This window comes from Dendrobium catenatum, unplaced genomic scaffold, assembly GCF_001605985.2.
Source record: "Dendrobium catenatum unplaced genomic scaffold, ASM160598v2 fragScaff_scaffold_1056, whole genome shotgun sequence".
Lineage (NCBI taxonomy): Eukaryota > Viridiplantae > Streptophyta > Magnoliopsida > Asparagales > Orchidaceae > Dendrobium > Dendrobium catenatum.
The window spans coordinates 250,541-275,606 of NW_021319518.1; the positions used below are offsets into that span (position 1 = coordinate 250,541).

Here is a 25,066-nt window from a genome sequence, read left to right on the forward strand (position 1 = left end):
AAAAAAAAATGTATTGGATCAACCATGAAAAGTCTTCATATATATTTTTTTAAATTGCTCACTAATAATATCAAACATACCAGTATATAACTACCTTATCATACGATTCATTTGGTTTTTGATAATACTTTAATGTGCCATGATAAAATAAAATAAAAAAATACCTTGTAGCCAAATAGCGAACAGCATGCTCTTCTAAAAACAGAAATCTTCTCCGCAAAAACAGCCTTGTATCTGCACTAGGTAGGTAAATAAGTAGTTAATTCTAATATAAAAATGGTAATTTTATGGAATAAATCTAAGCATTAAGCAAAGGGGTCACCTTTCTTCACGCTTCTCAAGTATTGCAATTTGTTCTTTAAGTTGTGATAGTTTTTCAGGTATGCCTACACTGATTACATTGCCTGCATCTGTTGACCAAACAAATAAAATGATTTCAAATGCTTGGTAGAGGAACATAACAAAAAGGTCTGAAAGAGTTTGAAAACAACAAGTTAACGTGGGCTCACTTCAATCTCATAGATAGTAGAACTAAAATTGTAGAGAAAATGTTGTTCAAAGCACCTAGCAGACAATACTATCCAGATGCTTGAAGAAACCAGGGGATAACCTAGTGTACAGCCAAAGCCTTCTGTTTTTACAATTAAATGTAGATAAATTTCAATTAAAGGAAAAAATTTTCTAAACCACCCTTAAATATTAAATATCACGCTAATGCCCAGTCAACAATATGTGAATGGATCCCAAACACTGTGGGCTTAAAAAATTCGCATCCCGGCCTCTCTGTGGCCCCTTTCTTTCTTTGGGTCATCGAGGAGAGTTATAACATTTAGGTTCTGAGGCAAATTTTAAGAAGAAGATTGGGTTTTGAATAAGACATCACCCAGCGATTTTGCCCTCATGTTGCGAGGATTTTATGATCTAAGTTAAAGTTTCCTATAGGCGCAAGCTCTTATAATTAATTACCCCTCCTGATAACGAGAGAGAACTTTCGATTAAGGCTAGTCGTCAAACAGATACATAGTACCTGGTGTATAGTAGCATCATGCTTAGGTATTTTAAAATTTAAAAATTAAACTTAGAAATTCACCACCTTGCACTTGAAGCGGATGGTTGGGGAATAATGATAGACCCGAACAAGATCCCATGGTTATGTCGTCTCGGGCCATCAGGGTCCCTAGTCTACTTAGCCAGAGGAGGTAGTTGACCCAGTCTGACCAAAAGATCCTTGTCGACAACCATGGGTTTCTTTGTCCTAGGATACCTTATAAACCTAGGGTGAATGTTTGTTTAAGGGGACAAATTTGAAGCCACCTTAGCTAACAGAGGACTTTGTGCCCTATCGGTCATTACTAAAAAATTTAGCGTCGTTGGGGAGCATACGGGCTCTGACCATGACTGTAATTTAATGATGCCATTTGGCAACAAAACCACCCGATTAGAGGGCCTTGGTGATAATTGTTTAATTGTGGTGTCATTTTGCAGCAAAACCACCGGTTAGAGAACATATGTCATATCCTTACTGGCAAGAAATAGATTAAAAATGAATCCTAATTATATTCTTGACCAGACATTTGCTCTTTCTAAGCAGAACTGATTTTCAAACATATCCATCTCAGCAAACTGTTGTAGAGGGTGGATGAATTTTTGCTTTTAGTATTTGATGATTGAATTTTGATTTTAAATATCAATATTCTTAATGGATGTGAAGTTTTTTTGGTGTTTTGGTAGATCTTTATGAGTCAATCCCTCTAATTAAATTTTTCTGTCAACTCGGCCATAATCGGGGTTACTTCATTGTCAATTTAGATGCTGTATTTTATAGGAATTTGAGAGGCATTTTAATTATTTTGGATACCCTTCTGTGAGATTTTCTATCAACAAGGCCATCATTCAGGTATTTATTGGTTGAACCTTATCAACTTTATCAACTTGCTAAGAGAGGATCGATTTTGTCGTCAGTTTTATGCTTTTATTAATGAATCTTTCTTATAATATATGTTTAAGGCCTAAAATGAACATATAAAATAAATACCTCGGTCAACGTCGTGACCGTACATTTATTTGATATTCGAGCCGTGTCGACTCTTATCTATTCACATAGAAGGATCGGTCTCAAATTTATATTCATTTCTTAACCCGCGCAATATCCTCAAATTTCACATGAGTACATACATCACAATCATCAGGGCCTATATGGGTATATGTTGTTGAATGCATTTTACATGATGTATTTATGTGACAGTTATTTATATGCAATGTAGTGGACGTACGCGACACATATGTATGTTATGCATACACACTCATATATCTATCTGTATATTGGCATGTATATTTGCATCCTACATTATGTGTTTGCACAATGCATGTTGTGTGTTGCAACTTGTATATTGTATGCATATTAGAATTTTATAAGGTTGAATAAAAATTTGATTGACCCTTTCTTTCATTTCTCTTTTAGTCTAATTGTTATGCTCAGTGTGTGACTCATTAGTTTTTTTCTTTAGAGTTGGAATTTAGATTGAAAAAAACAGGCTAACCCCACTACAAACTTAGTAACTATCAAAACTAAAGAAATTCAAAACTAATAATGTGTATGTATCTAGTACATTCTTATGTTAGGTGAGGATGCTTGCAATATGTCTACTCATTCCTAACTACATGCAATTATAATATGCTTGTGTCGTACACTTACATAGTGCAGTTTTCAAATATTGCTAGTAAGCATGACCGTTGTATGCATCGCAGGCATTCTACTGTTACCTACATGCAAGATGCATTAAATGCAGATCTTCTAGTGTTGCTCATAGGGTTAGCATTTACTATAGTTTTTATGTATTTGCTTGTAGATAGCATATAGTGTGTATGACGGGTCTTTTACACATGCTCGTAGATGAGTTGTTATAATCATCGAGTATTGTCCTTCAATGTTCATAATGATTGTCGCCTGTATCTGTAAGCTAGTTGATGTTAATCATAGGAAGACTGTTATATTCATAGCTCATCCGTTGTTGTTGTTCACAAATAGGTTTGGGTATTCATTTGTAAGCTATCTGATGTTGCACAAAGGGAGACAGTTACATTCGTTGTATGTTCCCTTGAGTGTGTTTGTAGGGTGACTGTCAGTGTCATTGTTTGCGAACAAATCTATTATGCAAACTTCACATCTTCTGTCATTACCCGCTGGCAGGCTGCATTAACTGCAAGTCTGCCAACGTCGACTGTAAGCGCTTGTACTTGTCACAAATGCGTTGCTTTTGCTAGAAAACAGTGTGTTGCATTTGTTGTAACTCCCTCATCTGTGTTTGCAAGGAGTCATTCATATTCTTTCATATCCATCATCACCGCTTGCAAAGCTTGAATGTACTTTCTTGTATGTTGATATTGTCGGCAGCCATAGGTTGCTTCGTCCAAGAGTACCTTATAGACCTGAGGTGAATGTTTGTCTAAGGGGACAAATTTGAATCCACCTTAGCTAACAAAGGGCTTTGTGCCCTATCGATCATATCATATTGATTCATATCTCAAGGATTTGATGTCATTAAGGAATGTATTGGCGCTGGTCATAACTGGTATTTCGTGATGCCATTTGGCGGCAAAACCACCCGGTTCAGAGGGCCCCGGGTCATAACCGTTTATCCTATGGTACCATTTGGCGGCAAACCGCCAGTTAAAGGACACGTACCACGTCCTTAATGGCAGGATACTGTCTGAGAATGGATCCTAGTGATACTTTCGACTATGCATTTGGCTCTTTGTGAGCGAAAGTAGTATTTGAAATTTTAGATTTTGGGTGGTAAATGAATTTTGTTTATTGATAGTAGTAAAATTTGTCCACCCGGCAAACTGTTGCGGATGGTAAATGAATTTTGTTTTAACCGATTGATAGTTTATTTCAATTTTAAATATTTTTTGAATTTTTAGATTTTTGGAATTTTTGTGGGGTTTTGAATTTTGGGTGGACATTTAAAAATGTTTGTGAGCCCCTCCGATTGAGATAAACATTCAACACGGCCATCATCGGGGTGTTTGGGAACATTTTCATTCGTAACTTGAACTTTGTCGACTCTGTTTGGCTATCGACAAAGGATCGGATTTCGTAGGCTCTATACTTTTGTTTGTGAATTCTCTATGAGCAATAAACCACCTTTTGTTAGACCCAATTTGACCCCCAGTTGAACAGGGGTCAAAATGACTAAAATATCCTTATAAGGTTCAAATATTCATTTCAAACCACACGATCTCCAAATTGAATGCAACTACCTCCAGCAAGTTTCAAATATCAAACCAAACCTGTTGAACCTATTCCCAGACTCTGGGTCAACCTGGTTGACCTAAGAGGCCCTTCAAGAGTCCAAACAGGTGATTTGATTGAAATAACCTATCTAAGCCATGAGACCACCTCTAATGATCTCCAAATGCCATTTCAAACCTGTTAAGCCTTGACCCACCCCTTGGGTCAACCTAGTTGACCAAGTCAACCTAGGTTGACCCAAATACCCTTTAAGGCTCTAAATGGCACTTCAACCCATTTAACCTATCTAGCCCATTCAAGCTCTCAAACTCATTTCAAACCTAACTCAAATCCATTCGAATTTATTTGAAGTCAAATCATGTCAAATTTGACTTAGTCAAACTTCAATTTATTGGTCAAACCTTTTTGAAATCCTTTCTAATTCATTCAAACTTCAATCTTCAAATATCAAATCCCCTCTAAGGCCTCCCATCAGCTCTTGGCATGCCATGTCAGCTGAGTGGACCTGTTGACAAGTCAAACCAGCCAACAAATGGTCAATGGAGCTTTTAAATGGCCCAAACCATTGATGACATGGCACTCCATTCATTCTAGCTCGTTCCAGCAGTCTAGAATCACTCCAGAACCTTCTCTAGGACCTTCTCCATCCCTTAGATCTAAATCTAGCAGCCCCCATCATTCCATGTGTCCAAATGGAGACCAAGGGATATTTTCCACCTCATGTACACTTTGTCCATTGATCCACCTGCTCCTACCAACTCCTTGGACAAATGGCTTGATCATAGACACTCCCTTAGTTGATCATAGCCGTCCATTTAATCTAGAGACAAGTGAATAGAGCAAAATATCTTAATTAAGGGATATTTTAATCATAAGCTCACACACTCAATCCCTCTCATCCAAAAAGCTATTCCAGCCTCCAAAACCGATCAAAAACCTTCTTCAAGCCTATCCCTAGCCTTCCCCCACAAGATCTTGGCCTCCAAAACTCTAATTAGAGAAGAGAGATAGTTTAGAGAGAGAATCATGAAATTCCAGAATAACTTCAAATCCAGCTAGATCCAGCTCTTGAGGTCTTCTACAAAGTTGAAGAGGATTTTAACAGTTTTCCAACAAGCCCAAGAAGTCGAAAATCCGACGGTTGTATTGTAAGTTATGCCCATTTGAAATTTAAATTTCAATTTGAAAGTGTGGCAAATCAACAATGCATGGAGCCTCCAAACCCCATGCATTGTTAGATCATGTTGCCCTCTAGCTACAATTCAAATTTCGTGCAATTTCGTCGAGTATTTTGAAAGTTACGGGCATTTGAAAATCCTAATTCTGGCTCAACCAGAGCCGTCCGATCGCACCTTTAGCGCAATCGGACGACCCAGAAACCGCCAAGACACCCCTCTCCGACCGCGCGCGTCTTCCCCTGGATTCGAACGCGCGCCCCTCCGCGGTCCAGGTGCTGACGTTGCGCGATCCTGGCCGTTGGTTCGTTCCTGATGGACCGCTGACGTGGCCCGGCCCGCCACGTGGCGCGCTCCCATTGGGATTGGCGCCGGTGGTTAGTTTGACCAAAAATGGTCAAACAAATTTAGAAAAATGTCAAGATCTTCCAAAATTCACATAAAATCGAATTTTTCACCAAATTGGACGTTATTGGTCTCGTTGGAAAGGGAATTTAATGTAGTATTTATTAAATTTAAAATTAAGTTAATTTAGTCACTGTGTTGTGAGATATTATTGATTATTTAAAATCAGTGTTTTATGAATTTCTCATAATCTAGTGGTCAATTGAGCCCCAAATTTTGGTGGAAGATTACTGGGTATCGTAGGCATGTTCACTGATTTTTCTAGGGTTAAATACCCAATGGATTTCTGTTATATGAATTTTCAAGGTAAAGGGTTCAGTTTGGACCTTTTTTTTTGAAAATTCATAACTCTCTAAATTCTTAGTGTTTCATTATGAAATTTCTGTGGTGTGAATAAATGTGCACCAAATTTACTGCACTCTGTTGAGCATTTAAATTTCAAATATATCAACTTCTTAAGATCGATTATAACTGCTTGGGATTATATATAACTGCTGATTATTAGGATAACTCTGCAGTATCAAGTCTAGATTTTTCAATTTTGCATGGAATTTGATATAATTTGAGTTGTATTTAAAGTGATTTGAGTTGAGAAGTTTAGATCCAACTTGAATTCCAAAAAGGAGAAAACATTCCTAAACGGGAGAGTTTTCGTTCATTTGGAAGATTAAGTTTGGATGCTCTTCAAATATCTAAAGAGGAAAGATAACACCCCGTTCAAGGGGGAGTTTCTTTTCATTTGAATATCCGGAACCGACGAATCAAGATGCTCGTGAGAAGATAAAGAAGTACGAGAAGAATCCCAAATCTCAAAGTCACTTGAGTTCTAGGTTTATAACCCGGGTTGTTGTCAATGGTGCCCGGCCACTTTACTTTCAGCAGACCCTAGTTTGTAATAAGCAAGGCAACTTTGCCTATGAACATTTATTAATTAATTTATTTATATTTGATGTTTGATGTGATTGCGTATAGAATTACCTGCTTTTCGTAGTTTTTTGGCGTTTGTGTGCCGCTTTTGTTTTTTGCTTGGACTCGTGAGACTCGCGAGGATGTAAAAATTTTTATACTCATAATTTTAAAAAAATTAAGATTTTAGCGAGTCTGAACAACATAGAAAGATAACGAATTTAGAAAATTAGCCGGGGATAGACCCCGGGGTCGCATGCATTTTTCTGCACTTCTTCTCTCCTTGCTTTAGCCCCTTCCCCGCCTGCGGGTACAGTCCAGATAGTCTGACCTATGAGGACGAGGTGCCTGACCTGGGGAAGTCCAATCTTATAAAAAATTATTTTATAAACCTGTTTTTTAACTTTCAAGCATACTTGATTTGAGTTTGTTAACCAGCATGCATTGCATTATAAATAAATTAAAAGAGAATTTTAATTACATTAGTCCTTAGCATCTCAAACCCAACATAAGTCTAAGGGGCCAATTATGATCCGCTCTAGATGTCGGCCCCGTTCTAAAAACTTTTTCTTAAATAACATCCTTACCACTCAACATTAAAAAACCGGACTCATAATTTTTAAAGCGCTTAGGTGGATTAGCTGGCTCTCCAATCCAGGCCGGGGTAAGTCCATATTTGCATTGCACTAGTTAGGTTCGGGGTCACTTTTTAGTACCCAATTTAGACTTAGATTCTGAGCAGACTCGTGCTATAAGACCTCAACCTCCGGGAATTGAATCCCAATATTCTAATAAAATTGATCATTTAAACTTAAATCACTTTCAATCAAATTCAAGCCCAACACTTAGGATAGACCGGGGCACTTCTGAATTATTTCAGAATCAAAAGTGCCTCCTACCCTTCTTCCTTTGACTCTGATAATAAATGTTCAAACTTGATCCAATCCCTATTCAAATTTCAAACCTTACCCTCCTTTGATATCAAGTATTGAAATCTTAAATGAAATTTATACTGCTATTTTAATCGAGAGTATTCGTAGAAAACTCCGTTTTGCTACGATGTAATTAATTATGAGGGCTTACGTTCGTAAGAGATTTAGTAACACATACCAGATTTTAAAAATCAAATTTTCAAAACCTCAATTAATTCTCTTTAGGAAAATCAAACCCGACGATTATTATCGTCATTTTCAAACGATCGATGGTGATTGATATTTTCTTTATTCGGAGAGATATATCAATTATTATCGTAGTTTTGAATATGAAATTAATGATCTTTTATCTAGATTAGCATAGTCAAACACTCGATTAAATTCCATTTTGACCCTCCAGAGTCAAATGTGATTCTTTCCAGAGTTTGACTACAATAATCATGATAGAAATTTAAAGTTTTGAAATTTGAACCAATTAGTGAATGATATTCTCGCCGTTTGAGATGATATATCGTTCTTAATGTCGTGTTCGATACCAAAACTAAAATTTAACTTTTTAACTTTCTCAAAGAAAATTGTACTTTTTCAAAACTATACTTTTTCAACCAAAACAAAAAATGGCGACTCCGCTGGGGATAATCTCTCTCTCAATCTCTAATAGCGGTATAAATTTTATTGCATCGGTAGTTTTAACTACTTTTCTCTCCCCTCTACTCATTTCTCTCTTGGGTGAGTGTGGCCAACTCAATTAAGATATATCAAATGAGAGGTGAGTGTAGGAAAACTCCCTCTAGGTCAGGCTTTGACATTTTGCCTCCACCTTGATTGGTAAAGCAAAAGAGTCAAGCCTAACCTTTTTAAACATTTCTATAAATGTTAGAAACTCGCATGCTTAGATTAACCAACAGCATGTTGAGTTATATAACTAATAGAAAATCTTTCAATTTTAAAATCAAAGTTTTCAATCTTTTAGTAGAATCCAAATCTTTTCAACGTCTAAGTGATCGTTACGTTGTATCGCTATATATTGGATTATAATCTTTACAATTCGTTATATACGATCAAGTGTAGAATTCGCTTTTAAGGTTTGTTCTAAAAATTCAATTCTTCCGGCAAAGTCAAATTCTGACATTTCATTCCTAGGCTGCAACTGTTCGGGTTTAGACTGCTGTTGAGGAACATCATCCACACCTGTGCTGCTCAGACAGGTGAGACCAAAGAATAATATGTGAGACACCTGAAGGGCGTTATCTTACATAAACTTGACAAAGAAGTGTTAAAGAAAGAAAAGTCTGAAGCAAAGAATCTGACAACTCAGCCAACGAGAAAGAATAAAAAATTTGTCAAGCAACCTGCAACTTCAGTTCTAGTGGATGGATATCATTGGGTGTCTCGCCTCCCATCTGCAAAGACGGAGGAGATAGTGTTAACCGGGTCCAGCAAGAGTCGCCATTTTAGCGGTAGGCCACTGACCCCACCTTCAAAACTGTCCAAGCTAGCACCAGTGATCGCCAAATCTGAAAAAATCATTAAAGAGCAGAAACCAGTTGATGTCAAGGGCAAGAGGCCCATGTCTCTAGATGAATCATATGTGCGAAAGAAGTTTAGCAGATCTATTGGCATTCAAATTAGAGAACTTCAAATTCAGCCACCAGTTGAACTCCCTCGACTCCCAGTTCAGGGATGTGAGGATTCTGTTCCGATTGATGTTGGAGTCCCCGTTGTTCAAGCTCCTCCATCACCAATTAAGATTGATATCCCACACCCTACTGGGGATGTCACCTTCGCGACTACCGACCCTGAGATAATAGAAGGGGAGGAGACGATTCAAAATCCTGATGAAGAAATGTTAGATCAGATAGTTGCACAAGAACTCACTAAAGAAGACGCTAAAATTAACGACATCTTCGCTAAACTAAATGTAGAAGAGTTCGATCAAGTAATAGAATATGAAGGATATTTACCAATCTATGCTGAAGCAATAGATGGGAGATCAGTTGAGGAGGTAGTACAAGAAATTAGATATATTCTTAAGAAGAAGGCTGTTGAAAAATTCAATTCAGATAATGAGGATTTGTTAGTAGAGGAAGATCCAATAGCAGATGTTCATATGGTTGAAACTCGAGCATCAACTAAGGATGTTGAGCCTTCTAAACACCGCTCTGGTAAAGAAGAAGAATCAGCAGCAGTAGATTCAGACTCGGATATTTCTGTTAAATTGAAGGAAAAAGATGAATATATCCAGAATCTTGAAAGAAATGTTGAGGAGATGATGATAAGGATTGAACAGATGCAGAATCAAATTTTTCAGTCACAGCAGTCTAAACCCGAACAGTTGCAGCCTACAGTACACATAATGGGCGGGCATAACAGGAAAGCTGATTCAAACCCTAAACCTCCAGAAGTTACTTCTCCAGTTTCTCCGGTAGATAAAGACATTCACCAAATGATTGAAACCCAGGTAAGGGAGGCCCTAGCTCATTCTCAAGGAACTGTATCTACTCCTAAGGGTAGATCCTACCCCGAGGAATATGATTTAGTTCCTTATCCGAAGGGCTTCCTGCCACCTTCTTTTAAAGTTTTAGTGGTTTAAAAAATCCGAGGCAGCATTTGGCCCATTTTCGAGCGAGCTATTACAATGCAGGAGGGTCAAATGCTCAACTTATTCGTTAGTTTGTGAGTAGTCTGTCCGGTATTGCTTTTGAGTGATACGCAAATCTTCTAAATGGTTCAGTGAAAACTTTTACAGAGCTTGAGGGTCTATTCTTAAAAAGATTCTCAGGAACTTAGCAGCGTGTAACTGTTGGCGATCTCGTCATTGAAAAGCAAAAACCGGACGAGCCTTTGGTTGATTACATCTTGAGATGGCGAAATCTTTCGATGAAATGTGAACCCCAATTGCAAGAGCAACATGCAGTGGATATTCTTCTAAACAATATCCAAGGGCTTATTACTTTTCTGCTAAAGGGTTTACAATCAAAACCTTTGAAAAGATTCTTAATAAAGCTAGTAATCTACAGGAAGAGACCTCCAAAGTGCCATTCCTTCAACTGAAGATAAGAAGGCTAGTAAACCGTTGAATTCCTTTGAAAAGAGAACAGCAACGGTTTCAGCAGTTAACAAAGGGAAGAAACCGATCAATATCCAATCGAGTAATCCTACAACTCAACAAACTCAAAAATCTCAACCTTTTCAGGTAATTTCTCAACCTACTAGAGAATCTCACCAGATTAGTTTTAAAGAGAGATTGGCTCGTCCGTATCCATTTAAAAGAAAGTCCGCGAGGAACATTTTTAAGAGCCTTCAAAAGAAGCTAGATCTTCGATTGCCGGAGGCCAAGAAGCCGGAAGAGGCAAATAAAAATGACGATCCAACTTTTTGCCCCTACCACCGCATGTTAGGCCACACAATCGAAGACTGCATAGTCTTTAAGGACTGGCTCGAGAAGAACTTCCATCAAGGTAACATCATAATTCCAAAGGAGTACCTGGTCGATCCGGATCAGGGGTCTATCAAATCCATTTCAGATAAAAACTCTAATCTTTCTTTGTCCCTTGAAGATAGTGGGGATATAGCATTATCCCGGGCATTTAAAAAGTCGATTAACCGATCTTTTCATCTTTCTCAATAGTTACCGACGAGAGGCCGGGACCCGAACTGGGAAGTTGACCTGGAGGCATCGCAGGAGGATGTTGGGATGGTTTCCTCTCCAGTAGTTGTAGGAACTACTGTAATAAATAAAAATGAAAAGAGAGAACCTTCTGTAGAGAGGAAATTTGTTGATGAGAGATCTGCACAAGTGGTGGATGGTGGCTCAAAACCACTGGCCCCACTAATGTTATCTGACTTTTACTTTACCCCATCAAATGCAAAGGGTCGAAAATAAAATAAAAAGAAAGATCTTTCTGCTCAAATCTTAATAATTAATGTTAAGAATGTAATTCCATATGACTCTTCTGTTGAAAATAACCCAGAACTAGCTGAGATCAATCAAGAAGTTCAATAACTCGGCCCTCCAGATTTGACCCTTCAAGGGGAAAATGAATCTGATGTCTTATCAGATGGTGATACCCCAGAAATTAACTTTCAAGGGAGACCCGTTATGAAAGATTTCTCAGATTCAGATTCTCACTCAGAAAATGACAATCAATCGCCTAAGGAGAGCGTAGACCTCCCCATAGCTTGTTCTTCCGATGAAATTGTGCAAGTACAACTGCGTGATGGTAAGGTTTTCCCTAGGCTTCCCTCACGGGAAAAGGGAAAACAAGTTGTTTCCACTGATCCGATTCAAATCCACACTCAACAATCAAACCATCCTTCAAATTCACCGGGTCCTGGTGTTAACATTCTAAGTGTTGAGTATAATGTCTTAGCTCACCTTAGGAAGTTACATGCTAAGTTGAGCATTTATGACGCCCTTATCCTTTCAAAAGAGATGAGGGAGACTCTAATTAAAGCAATTCTCGACCCAGAGATTTGCTTAGCTCAACTCGCTTCAACTTCTTGGGAAGAAGCTTTGTACTTCAAGGAAATACAGGAGTTACCTTCTCCGATGAAGATCAACTCCTAGGGGCTGCCGATCACAATCGTCCACATTACATCACCGTAAATGTGGGCAATTTCAAGCTATTAAGAGTTCTTGTTGATCCGGGTGCATCGATCAACGTGATGAACATAAAGACTCTCGCATATCTTAGGGTTGATACTAGCAAGCTCTCAACCGATAGAATGGTGCTTCGTGGTTTCAACGTAAAGGGCGAGAAGGCTTTAGGTTCAATCACAGTTCTTCTAGAGATAGAAGAGTTAAAAACTGAAGCAAAATTTCATATAATCGATTCGGTGACGTCCTTTAACGCTCTCCTAGGTAGGCCCTGGATCCATGAATATAGGATGGTTCCTTCCACCCTACACCAATGCATCAAGTACCAACGAGATGGTATTGAGTTTGAAATTAAGGGTGATCTGCAACCATTCTCTATTCACGAGATCGGGATCTACGAGGACGCTGCATATTATGTTCCCAAAGGGTCCGCTGCCAAATCTCAGGAAGAGATCAACGTTAACTAGGAAAAAGTAGAAAGTCAAAGTTCAAAAGCAATTCAAAAGTTGAGAAAAGAAAAGGTCAAGAATCAAAAAAGACAAAGTTCATGTAGTGAAGACGACGTCGAGCGCGTGGTCTTTAGGCCTCCAAATGATTTACCTCAAAGAGGTGGGAGGATGGCCCAAAGAGCACGCGGCCGAGGTCGCCCTTCAGTTGAAAAAAGAAATCCCCCAATATACATCGAACTTAAGACAAATTCTAATGAAGAATAAAAAAAGATGGGTGCTAGAATTGCTTTTGACTACAGAAAAATCAATCCTCCTCCAAAATTTCATCTCACCTTAGATTCAGATAGTGACCAGGAGGGTAACAATTCAAAACTTCAAAGTGATGAGCCTGAATTGACTCTATATGAAAAGCTTAATAGGGCAGTTGAATGCTTAACCTTAACTCCACTGCCTGTTGACAGAGTCTCAGGGTTAGTAACTAAGGATGCCCCTAACTTAGATGGAGATGTAAGGAAAGTCCAGAAGTTCTTCCCTGGCTCCTCTTCAAGGAACGAAGATGATGTAATCCTTGAGGCAGTTTTCAATGAATTAATGGAATTACCTTTTGGCTACTTTCCTGTCGGTGTTAAAGCTCTTATCTCTAAGGGTTTCGCTCCGAGTCGATAGACTAAGGGTCAAGCTAGATACCACAAAAATATTTGGAATTCAAAATTCAATAAAAATTGGACAAATGATATCGGCTTTAGTACCGTTAGCTCATTTGATGATGAATATTTCTTGATGATAACTAGTCAATCTGAATCTGAAAGTGTCCCTACATAAGTCGTTGATTCACTCGATAAACTTTGTTTGGAGACCTTAGACGATTCCGATGAAGTTCAAATTCGGGATGCACCCCCTGAATTTGAAGAAGAAATCAAATCGATAGTTGATGAACTTAAAGAAATCAACCTTGGAACAGAGGATGACTCTCGCCCCACTTTCATAAGTTCTTTGTTAAATGAGGATGAGTCTAAGGATCTAATTCAACTTCTATCCGAGTTTAAGGACTATTTCGCCTGGACATACGATGAAATGCCGGGCTTGTCCGCCAATGTAGTAGTTCATAAACTTGGAATTCGACATGATGTCATTCCTGTCAAACAAGCTCCACGACGCATACGTCTAGAGATCAAACAACAAGTCATTTCTGAAGTCAAGAAATTGGCCGAGGCTGGATTTATCCGGGAGGAACAATATCCTTCTTGGGTAGCCAGCGTCGTGCCTGTTCGAAAGAAAAATGGTCAAATTCGGGCTGTGTTATCTATAGAGACCTGAATAAGACATGTCCTAAGGATGAATTTCCTTTGCCTATTCCAAAACTCATGGTGGACAATGCCTTATTCAGGTCACTATTACCTTAGGACCCTCGTCATTGTCTTGAGCCAGGAGGGCCCCGAGAGATTCTTTTCATTTTTATTTATTACAGTAGTTCCTACAACTACTGGAGAGGAAAACATCCCAACATCCTCCTGCGATGCCTCCAGATCAACTTCCCAGATCGGGCCTCGAGCTCTCGTCGGTAACTGTTGAAAAAGATGAAAAGATCGGTTAATCGACTTTTTAAATGCCCGGGATAATGTTATATCCCAACCATCTTCAAGGGACAAAGAAAAATTAGAGTTTTTACCTGAAATGGATTTGATAGAACCCTGATCCGGATCGACCAGGTACTCCTTTGGAATTATGATGTTACCTTGACAGAAGTTCTTCTCAAGCCAGTCCTTAAAGACTATGCAGTCTTCGATTGTGGGGCCTAACATGCGGTGGTAGGGGCAAAAAGTTGGATCGTCAATTTTTATTTGCCTCTTCCGGCTTCTTGGCCTCCAGCAATCGAAAATCTGGCTTCTTTTGAAGGCTCTTAAAAATCTTCCTCACCGACTCCCCTTTAAATGGATACAGACGAATCAATCTCTCTTTAAAATTAATCTGGTGAGATTCTCTAGTAGGTTGAGAAGTTACCTGAAAATGTTGAGATTTTTTAGTTTGTTGAGTTGTAGTATTACTCGATTGGATATTGATCGGTTTCTTCCCTTTGTCAACTGCTGAAATCGTTGTTATTCTCTTTTCAAAGGATTTCAACGGTTTGCTAGCCTTCTTATATTCAGTAGAATCTTTTAGGAATGACATTTTGGAGGCATCTTCCTGTAGATTACTAGCTTTATTAAGAATCTTTTCAAAGGTTTTGATTGTAAACCTCTTTAGCAGAAAATTAATAAGCCCTTGGATATTCTATAGAAGAATCTCCACTGCATAATGCTCTTGCAATTGGGGTTCACATTTCATCGAAAGGTTTCGCCATCTCAAGATGTAATCAACCAAAGGCTCGTCCGATTTTTGCTTTTTAATGACGAGATTGCCAACGGTTACACGCTGCTGAGCTCCTGAGAATCTTTTTAAGAATAGACCCTCAAGCTCTATAAAAATTTTCACTGAACCATTTGGAAGATCTGCGTATCACTCAAAAGCAATACCGGACAGACAACTCACAAACTGATGAAAAAGTTGAGCATCTGACCCTCCTGCGTTGCAATAGCTCGCTCGAAAATGGGCCAAAAGCTGCCTCGGATTTTCTAAACCACAAAAAACTTTAAAAGAAGGTGGCACGAAGCCCTTCGGATAAGGAACTAAATCATATTCCTCAAGGGTAGGGTCTACCCTTAGGAGTAGATACAGTTCCTTGAGAATGAGCTAGGGCCTCCCTTACATGGGTTTCAATCATTTGGCGAATGTCTTTATCTGCCGGAGAAACAGGAGAAGTAACTTCTTGAGGTTTAGGGTTTGAATCAGCTTTCCTGCTACGCCCGCCCATTGTGTGTACTGTAGGCTGCAACTGCTCGGGTTTAGACTGCTGTGACTAAAAAATCTGATTCTGCATCTGTTCAATCCTTATTATCATCTTCTCAACCTTTCTTTCAAGACTCTGGATATATTCATCTTTTTCCTTCAATTTAACAGAAATATTCGAGTCTGAATCTACTGCTGCTGATTCTTCTTGTTTATCAAAGCGGTGTTTAGAAAGCTCTACATCCTTAATTGATGCTCGAGTTTCAACCATATGAACATCTGCTACTGGATCTTCCTCTACTAACAAATCATCATTATCTGGATTGAATTCTTCAACGGCCTTCTTCTTAAGAATATCTCTAATTTCTTGTACTACCTCCTCAACTGGTCTCCCATCTATTGCTTCAGCATAGATTGGTAAGTATCCTTCATATTCTATGACTTGATCGAACTCTTCTACATTTAGTTTAGCTAAGATGTCGTTAATTTTAGCGTATTCTTCAGAGAGTTCTTGTGCAACTATCTGATCTAACATTTTTTCATCAAGATTTTGAATCGTCTCCTCCCCTTCGACTGTCCCAGGGTGGTAGTCGCAAAGGTGACATCCCTAGTAGGGTGAGAGATATCAATCTTAATTGGTGATGGAGGAGCTTGAACAGCGGGGACTCCAACATCAATCGGAACAGAATCCTCACATCCCTGAACTGGGAGTCGAGGGAGTTCAATTGGCGGCTGAATTTGAGGTTCTCTAATTTGAATGCCAATAGATCTGCTAAACTTCTTTCGCAAATATGATTCATCTGGAGACATGGGCCTCTTGCCCTTAACATCAACTGGTTTCTGCTATTTAATGATTTCTTTAGATTTGGCGATCACTGGGGCCAGCTTGGACATTTTTGAAGGTGGGGTCAGTGGTCTACCGCTAAAGTGGCGACTCTGGATAGACCCGGTTAACACTATTTCCTTCGTCTTTGCAGATGGAAGGCGAGGCACCCAATGATATCCATCCACTAAAACTGAAGTTGCAGGTTGCTTGACAAATTTCTTATTCTTCCTCGCTGGCTGAGGAGTCAGATTCTTTGCTTCAGACTTTTCTTCCTTTAACACTTCTTTCTCAAGTTTATGTGAGATAACCCCTTTCGGGTGTCTCACATATTGTTCTTTGGTCTCACATGTCTGAGCAGCATAGGTGTGGATGATGTTCCTAAACATCCTAGTCCTCAAAGTGAGTTTTTCCTTTGGAGTTCTCTTAACTGAGTAATCCACTGGGCTCGACGGAGTGCTAACTATCCTAGTAACTCTCTCCTCCCCCTCAGCAGCTGCAAGGGGGTGAAAACAACTCCCTTTTAGAAGTGGAGAAGAGGCATGGATTGGCAGCTCCTCAGCGGCCATAGAGGGCTTCAGAACTGGAGGATCCGTTCTCAAACACTGACTTGCCTTCAGTGGCAGCTTCTAGTTTTTTCGCATGGGTGCGGAAGCGAGATTTAGTGCAGACCAGAGACTAGAAGGGGCATCACTGAACTAAAGGGGCATCCTTCTGACCCTCAACAGCAAAGTCCACCAAAGTATTCTCATTCATTACCAATCTCAGAGATTTAAACCCTATTCCAAACTGAATCGAATTCTCATAGATCAGTTCTTCAATCATTAGGTCGCGGTCCATTGAGAACAACAATTTTCCAGCCATTGCAAGTGATTTGATTATCTGAGATTTAGAAGAGAGAAGATTTGAATTAGAACTTTGGATTTGATTTTGAAAAGAAATATATATCTTATTATGTATATCGAATTATAAGACTTATAATCCGATGTGCGACAATAAGATATACAAGTTAACTTTGATTTAAAGAGAAGTTAAGCTTTCATTGTATATGCCTAACTACAAACGAATGTTGTAGAAAGCGTATAACAATGATGACTTGAGTTTGATTTAAATGAATTTTGAAAGGATGTTTGAATTTGAAAATGATCGAATACATGTTATACCATTTGAAAGTGTCATGGTAATACATGTAATAATGAGAATTGAATTGATTTGAAAGATGAAGATTTGAAAATTCAAAAAGCCGACAGCATTTCTCCTTATTTTTGGAACTCACTGTGTTGAATTTTCATTCAACAAAAGGGTTCACAATAATTAGGGAAAATTTTAGAAAGCTGACTCTAACTCTTTCATTCTAGTTAGTGGCCTAGGAATGAAATGTCAGAATTTGACTTTGCCGGAAGAATTGAATTTTTAGAACAAACCTTAAAAGCGAATTCTACACTTGATCGTATATATCGAATTGTAAAGATTATAATCCAATATATAGCGATACAACATAACGATCACGTAAACGTTGAAAAGATTTGGATTCTACTAAGAGATTGAAAACTTAGATTTTAAAATTGAAAGATTTTTTATAAGTTATATAACTCAGCATGCTGTTGATTAATCTAAACATGTGAGTTTCTAACATTTATAAAAAGGTTTAAAAAGGTTAGGCTTGACTCTTTTGCTCTACCAATCAACTTGGAGGCAAAATGTCAAAGCCTGACCTAGAGGGAGTTTTCCTACACTCACCTCTCATTTGATATATCTTAATTGAGTTGGCCACACTCACCCAAGAGAGAAATGAGTAGAGGGGAGAGAAAAGTAGTTAAAACTACCGATGCAATAAAATTTATACCGCTATTAGAGATTGAGAGAGAGATTATCCCCAGCGGAGTCGCCATTTTTTGTTTTGGTTGAAAAAGTATAGTTTTGAAAAAGTACAAATTTTTTAGGAAAGTTAAAAGGCTGAATTTAGTTTTGGAATCGAAACACGACATTAAGAACAATATATCATCTAAACGGCGAGAATATCATTCACTAATTGTGTTAAAATTTCAAAACTTTTATATTTCTATCATGATTTTGGCAGTCAAACTGAGAAAAGAATCACATATTTGACCTGGAGGGTCAAAATAAAATTTAATCGAGTGTTTGACTATGCTAATCTAGATAAAAGATCATTAGTTTCATAATCAAAATCAACGATAATAATTGATATATCTCTTCGAAGAAAGAAAATTCAATCACTATCGATCGTTTTGAAAATGACGATAATAATCGTCGGGTTTGATTTTCCCAAAGAGATTAATTGAGGTTTTTGAAAAATTGATTTTTAAAAATCTGGTCGTGGTTTACTAAATCTCCTACGAGCGTAAGCCCTCTTAAATTGATTACATCATAGGAAAACGGAGTTTCCTATGAAATATTCTCGATTAAAATAGCATTATAAATTTCATTTAAGATTTTAAGGCTCGATATCAAAGGAAGGTAAGGTTTGAAATTTGAATAGGGAATAAATCAAGTTTTGAACATTTAATTTTCAGAGTGAAAGGAAGAAGGGTAGGAGGCACTTGGGATTCTGAAATAATTCAGAAGTGCCCCGGTCTATCCTAAAGTGTTGGGCCTTGAATTTGATTGAAATGATTTAAGTTTAAATGATCAATTTTATTAGAATCAAATGTTTAAAATTGCGTATTCGGGTATTGAGGCGTTTTTCATTCGTGAGGCGACGGCGTAAGCCTCAAGCGTTTTGAGGCGTAAGCCTCAAAATAAAAAGATTGCGTAACACATGAAATTATTAATTTTTTATATACTAATGAGTGAATAATATAAAACATAAAAAAAAACATAAGATATAAAGTGAAATCAAAAATATCCCAACAATAAGACAACCTGAATATAATTTAACTCAAAATTCTATCTTTCCCTAATCTCCAATATTCTTTTCATTAAAATATAATTCAATTTCCAAAAATAAATAGCAATGACATATCACATTAAGGACTCATAAGTCATCAGCACTATCATTCACTAAAGGAGGTTCTTCATTTGAATCATCAATTATGATAAACTGCTCTCTCCCTTCCTACTCTCCTATAGTCCAAATGTCAGGCATTTACTTCAAGATTTTTGTAGGTTTTTAATATATAATACGTGAGGCGTAAGCCTCATGCTAGTGAGGCGAGGCGAGCCTCAAGGCGGGCCTCAACCAAGTTGAGGCTCGAGCCTCATAAAAAGAACTCGAGGCGTAAGCATCGAGGCGTTTTTTACTGGAATTGCGCAAAGGCGGGCCTCAAGGCGAGCCTCATATTGCGCAATTTTAAACCATGATTAGAATGTTGTGATTCAATTCCGGGAGGTTGAGGTCTTATAGCCCGAGCCTGCCTCAGAACCTAAATCTAAATTGGGTACTAAAAAGTGACCCGAACCTAACTAGTGCAATGCAAATCTGGACTTACCCCGGCCTGGATTGTGGAGCCAGCTAAACCACCTAAGCGCTTTAAAGATTATGAGTCCGGTCTTTTAATGTTGAGTGGTAAGAATATTATTTAAGAAAAGTTTTTGAGAACGGGGCCGACATCTAGAGCGGATCCTAATTGTCCCCTTAGACTTATGTTGGGTTTAAGATGCTAAGAACTAATGCAATTAAAATTTTGACTCTTTTAATTTGTTTACAATGCAATGCATGCTGGTTAACAACCTCAAATCAAGTATGCTTGAAAGTTAAAAAACAGGCTTATAAAATAATTTTTTAGAAGACTGGACTTCCTCAGGTCCGGCACCTCGTCCTCATAGGTCAGACTATCTGGACTCTACCCGCATGCGGGAAAAGGTCTAAAGCAAGGAGAGAAGAAGTGCAGAAATATGCATGCGACCCCGGGGTTGATCCCCGGCTAATCCCTAAGTTCGTTATCTTTCTATGTTATTCAGAATCGCTAAAATCTTAAACTTTTTAAAGTTATGAGTATAAAAATTTTCACTCTCACGAGTCCAGGCAAAAAATAAAAGCGGTACACAAACGCCAAAAAACTATGAAAAGCATGTAATTATATACGCAATCACATCAAACATGAAATATAAATGAATTAATTAATAAATGACCATAGGCAAAGTTGTCTTGCTTATTACAAACCAAGGTCTGCTGAAAGTAAAGTGGTCGGGCACCACTGACAACAACCCGGATTCTAAACCTAGAACTCAAGTGACTTTGAGATTTGGGATTCTTCTCGTTATCCGCTTCTTTATCTTCTCACGAGCATCTTGATTCGTCGGTTCCGAATATTCAAATGAAAAGAAACTCCCTCTTAAATGCAATGTTATCTTTCCTCTTTGAATATTTGAAGAGCATCCAAACTTCATCTTCCAAATGCACGAAAACTCTCCCATTTAGGAATGTCTTCTCCACTTTGGAATTCAATTTGGATTTAAACATCCCAACTCAAATCACTTTAAATACAACTCAAATTATATCAAATTACATAAAGCAAAATTGAAAAATCTAGACTTGATCCTGTAGGGTTATCCTAATAATCAGCAGTTATATATAATCCCAAGCATTTATAATCAATCTTAAGCAGTTGATATATTTGAAATTTAAATGTTCAACAGAGTGCAGTAAATAAATAAACAGACATTCAATCAATTCTAAGCTAACAACCAGCATGCAGTGAAAGCTCGAAAACCTGGCACACAACGGAAAAGTAAACATCGGCCTATCCTAAAACTATAGTTGGTTGTCCTAGAAAACCATCTAAAGTGTGACAGGTAAGACATGTAGTTTGGATATATCCTATGGAGGGCAATTTGTTGAAGTTGTTTGAAGTTTTAATTGATTGAAAGGCTTAAGGGAAAGTTTTGATTTGAGTTTAAATATTAATGACATAAAGTTAATTTTAAATAGATTTTAATTATTTGTTGGATACCACCTTTGTTTCTCCTTAGAGATAAGCTAATAGCCTCGTAGGCCTGGGTTACCTAGTTTTACCCGGTATAATTAAGCGTTTTGATTTGATTAAAGTTTAAAGGTTAATAAATTTTAGTTAAGGTTGGTTGATTACTGGTTTTAACATTAATAGGAGTTTTAAAGTGATTTTTGAGTTTTATGAATTTTCTGGATTATTTTAATCATTTAATTAACGGGTCAAAAGTTGACTTTTTAATTATGACTGTTTTCTAGAAAATTAATATTTTATTAAAATACTATACCTTAATACGATCAGTTAGACTATAAGTTCGCTGAAATTGGATTTTTTTGAATTTTATTACGAAAGTTTGAAGTTTTGAACAGATTTTAACTTAGGTTGACCAAAAAGTTGACTTTTCAAATTTAATGGTTTTTTGAAATTTTGATATTTTTAATAAATATTAGACATCATTATGAGTTGAATGCAAGTGAGTTTGGTCAATTTGGATTTTTCTACATTTAATTATAAAATTTTGAAGTTTGATGCATTTATTAAATTTTTGAAATTGTTTAATTAGAAGGCTTTTTATGATTTTGTTCCAAATGAACTCTCAACTAATTGAAATCAACTCCAAAGGTCAGGAATGACCTAAGGAGAGATTCCCGAGTATTTGAAAAATTCTTAATTAATTATTTTAATTAAATATTCAATTTCACTCAAAATTAAATTAAAGCAAAATTTGCTGTCAAATCAAATTGGTATTATTTTTCATTGATTAAGGGTTTGATTCTGGTGAGTTAGAGGTATTGTTTATATTTTTTGGATTTAAACTTGATTTATTGTAATTTTTGGAACTTTTAAAGCTCAATTAAGGGGTTAATTTTAACTTGTTTAATTTTTAGACCTAATGAGCTCCAAATTGGGTGAAATTTAAACCTATGGTTTAAAATGTCACTATGTTTATTGTGTTCAAGTTTCACCCCTATTAGGTGTGTGTACAATGCCCTAGAAATTTTTTAAGTTTTCTAAATATTTTCTTAAATATTTTTTATAAGTGTCTCTACAGTTCAAATTGGCCTGAAATTTGGTGCCTAATCCTGGTGCACATTTATTCACACCATAGAAATTTCATAACAAAACACTAAGAATTTAGAGAGTTGTGAATTTTCAAAAAAAAAGGTCCAAAATGAACCCTTTACCTTGAAAATTCATATAACAGAAATCCATTGGGTATTTGACCCTAGAAAAATCAGTGAACATGCCTACGATACCCAGTAATCTTTCACCAAAATTTGGGGCTCAATTGATCACTAGATTATGAGAAATTCATAAAACACTGATTTTAAACAATCAATAATATCTCACAACACAGTGACCAAATTAACTTAATTTTAAATTTAATAAATACTACATTAAATTCCCTTTCCAACGAGCCCAAAAACGTCCAATTTGGTGGAAAATTCGATTTTCTGTGAATTTTGGAAGATCTGGCATTTTTCTGAATTTTTTTTACCATTTTTTGTCAAACTGACCGCCGGCGCCATTGATTGGCGCTGGAATGGCGGCGCCCAATGGGAACGCGCCACGTGGCGGGTTTTTGAATTTTGAGTGGACATTAAAAAATGTTTGTGAACCCCTCCGATTGAGATAAACATTAGCCACGGCAATCACTGGGGTGTTTGGGAACATTTTCATTTGTAACTCGAACTTTGTCGACTCTGTTTGGCTATCGACAGAGGATCGGATTTCGTAGGCTCTATGCTTTTGTTTGTGAATTCTCATGATTATAGACCTTAAAGGCCTAATATGAATATATTAAAACAAATATACTGGTCGCCACAACCGTGTATTTGTTTGAAGGTTCGAACCCTGTCGACTCTTATTGATCCGTATAGAAGGATCGAGTTCGAACTAGAATTCACTTATTGACACGCGCAACATCCCTAGACATCACATATGTACCAATAACACGTTTGTCGGGGCCCATGCGGGTGTTTGGGGGGCATTTTGTAATTATTTCTTGAACCTTGTCGACTCCTATTTACCCTCTTAGGAGGATCGGGTTCAAATTTAATAACCCGCGTAGCATCCCTAGACATCACGTGTGTACCAATAACACGCTCGTCGGGGCCCATGCGGGTGTTTGATTGTTTTTACCCATTTTAGTGTACCTATGTGTATACAAACTACAGTGCACGTGCGGGGGTACTTTGAAAGTATTTGTAGACGCCTTCTGTCCGTTTGCATAGAAGTTGCGGATCTGGTGGCGTGGCGTAGCAGCTTCTTAATAGAGTTGTTCGCTGCTTCGTACAGGTAGGCTGTCGTGCACTACTGTTGCTTTCTGCAGGTGGATCGTAGTGCACTAACTAATCTCCTGCCTTACATTTGCAGTGTAGTCGTTTAGTATTTTGCTTATGGACAATAGATAGGGTATACGACGGGTCTCCCACAATGACTCGTAGGATTTTGCATTTGATACAATCATTTTTGTATTTTGTTTGTAAACAGTATATTGGGTGTAGAACAGATCTCCTACGACAGTTCGTAGAAGCTTGCATTCACTGTGATATTCTCCCTTGTAGGTAGAAGATTCACTAAGCCTTTGATACATTGGTAGAAAGAGGGTTGTATCCTCCACAATTCTCTTACTTCACCTGTGGGCATACCATATTGATTTTGTATAAATATCACTTGTAGGGACTGTTACATCTCTTTGCAAGATTGATATGGGTGCTTCCATCATCGGTATATGATTTTTTTAGCACTCGCTAAGATATTCTAATGCATCTATTTACAAGTGGATCACGTATATGCAATAGATTCATGTTCATGCTTGTATGTGTGGTATGCCTTTTCATACACATATTGATTATACATCCCTTGTCCCTTCCAAGCAACTTTCTCCACTGGCATAATTTTCATGAATAGAACACGACTTTTATTGAAGGTTTCGTAAATTTGCAGTTCCAATTACAATCATTTGAATGTTATTGTTCAAGGAGTTCCATGTCAAAGTGCAAGCATCCTTATTCATTTGCATAGGGCTTGAATGACATCTCCTAGTTAACACTTGTATTCGAAAATGAAAATTCTTTAAAAATCACCATTAAAATTTTATGTCATTATCAAGTTGGGCTCATGTTCATTTCTCATTTGGATTTGATTCCAATCAAGTCCAAGCTTATAAATCAAAGCTTACAAGTTATAGCCAAGTTTTCATTTAGCTCATTTGATGTTCCAACCAAATTCAGTCCCAATTCATGTCCTTGTTTGAGTCTCAAGGCACAAGTTCAACTCATGTTCACAAGTTTAGTTTGAGTCCAAATCCCCTGTGGTTCGAGTTCTTTGTCAGCTTCGGTCCACAAGTTTTAGTTCAATGTCAAAGTTCACTTTGTTCATTTCAATTTCATTTGATTAAACTTGATTTAAGTTTGATTTTATGCTCAAGTTATGGTTCAAATCAAGCTCCAAATTTGTCCAAGTCCTTGGATTTTCGATCCAAATTTCGGCAACCTCCCGGCGTCTCTCCCGTTTAGGGGAAAAACCAAGACGCTACCTTTCCCCTCGACGCTACGTGAGCGCTTCAGGTAGGTGTCAAAATGACACCGCGGTTGCAAATGTATTTTTTTTATCCCCACCCGTCACGTGAGTGTTTAAGGGTTTTTTTTTTGTAAGAAGAAAAGCACATGTTAGAAAGAAAACAAATTTTCCCCCTCTACACTACATGAGCTTTTGGGAGTACTTATATAAAAATAAATAACACATTTTTTTATCCCCTTCGCTGCAAGCGCCGCACCGGT

General features: G+C 37.6%; 1 protein-coding gene across 7 annotated transcripts in view; it reads right to left on the reverse strand.

Moving 5' to 3' along the window:
• LOC110110834 (mitotic spindle checkpoint protein MAD1) overlaps nt 1–25,066 on the reverse strand; it is a 95,964-nt gene that overhangs the window by 9,408 nt on the left and 61,490 nt on the right. For all 7 annotated transcript variants that reach the window (XM_028698092.1, XM_028698089.1, XM_028698090.1 and 4 more), the window contains 2 exons: nt 323–410; nt 165–234 (listed from right to left, as the gene is read on the reverse strand). In XM_028698092.1, coding sequence (XP_028553925.1) covers nt 165–234; nt 323–410 — 158 coding nt within the window. The remainder of the gene's footprint in view (nt 1–164; nt 235–322; nt 411–25,066) is intronic.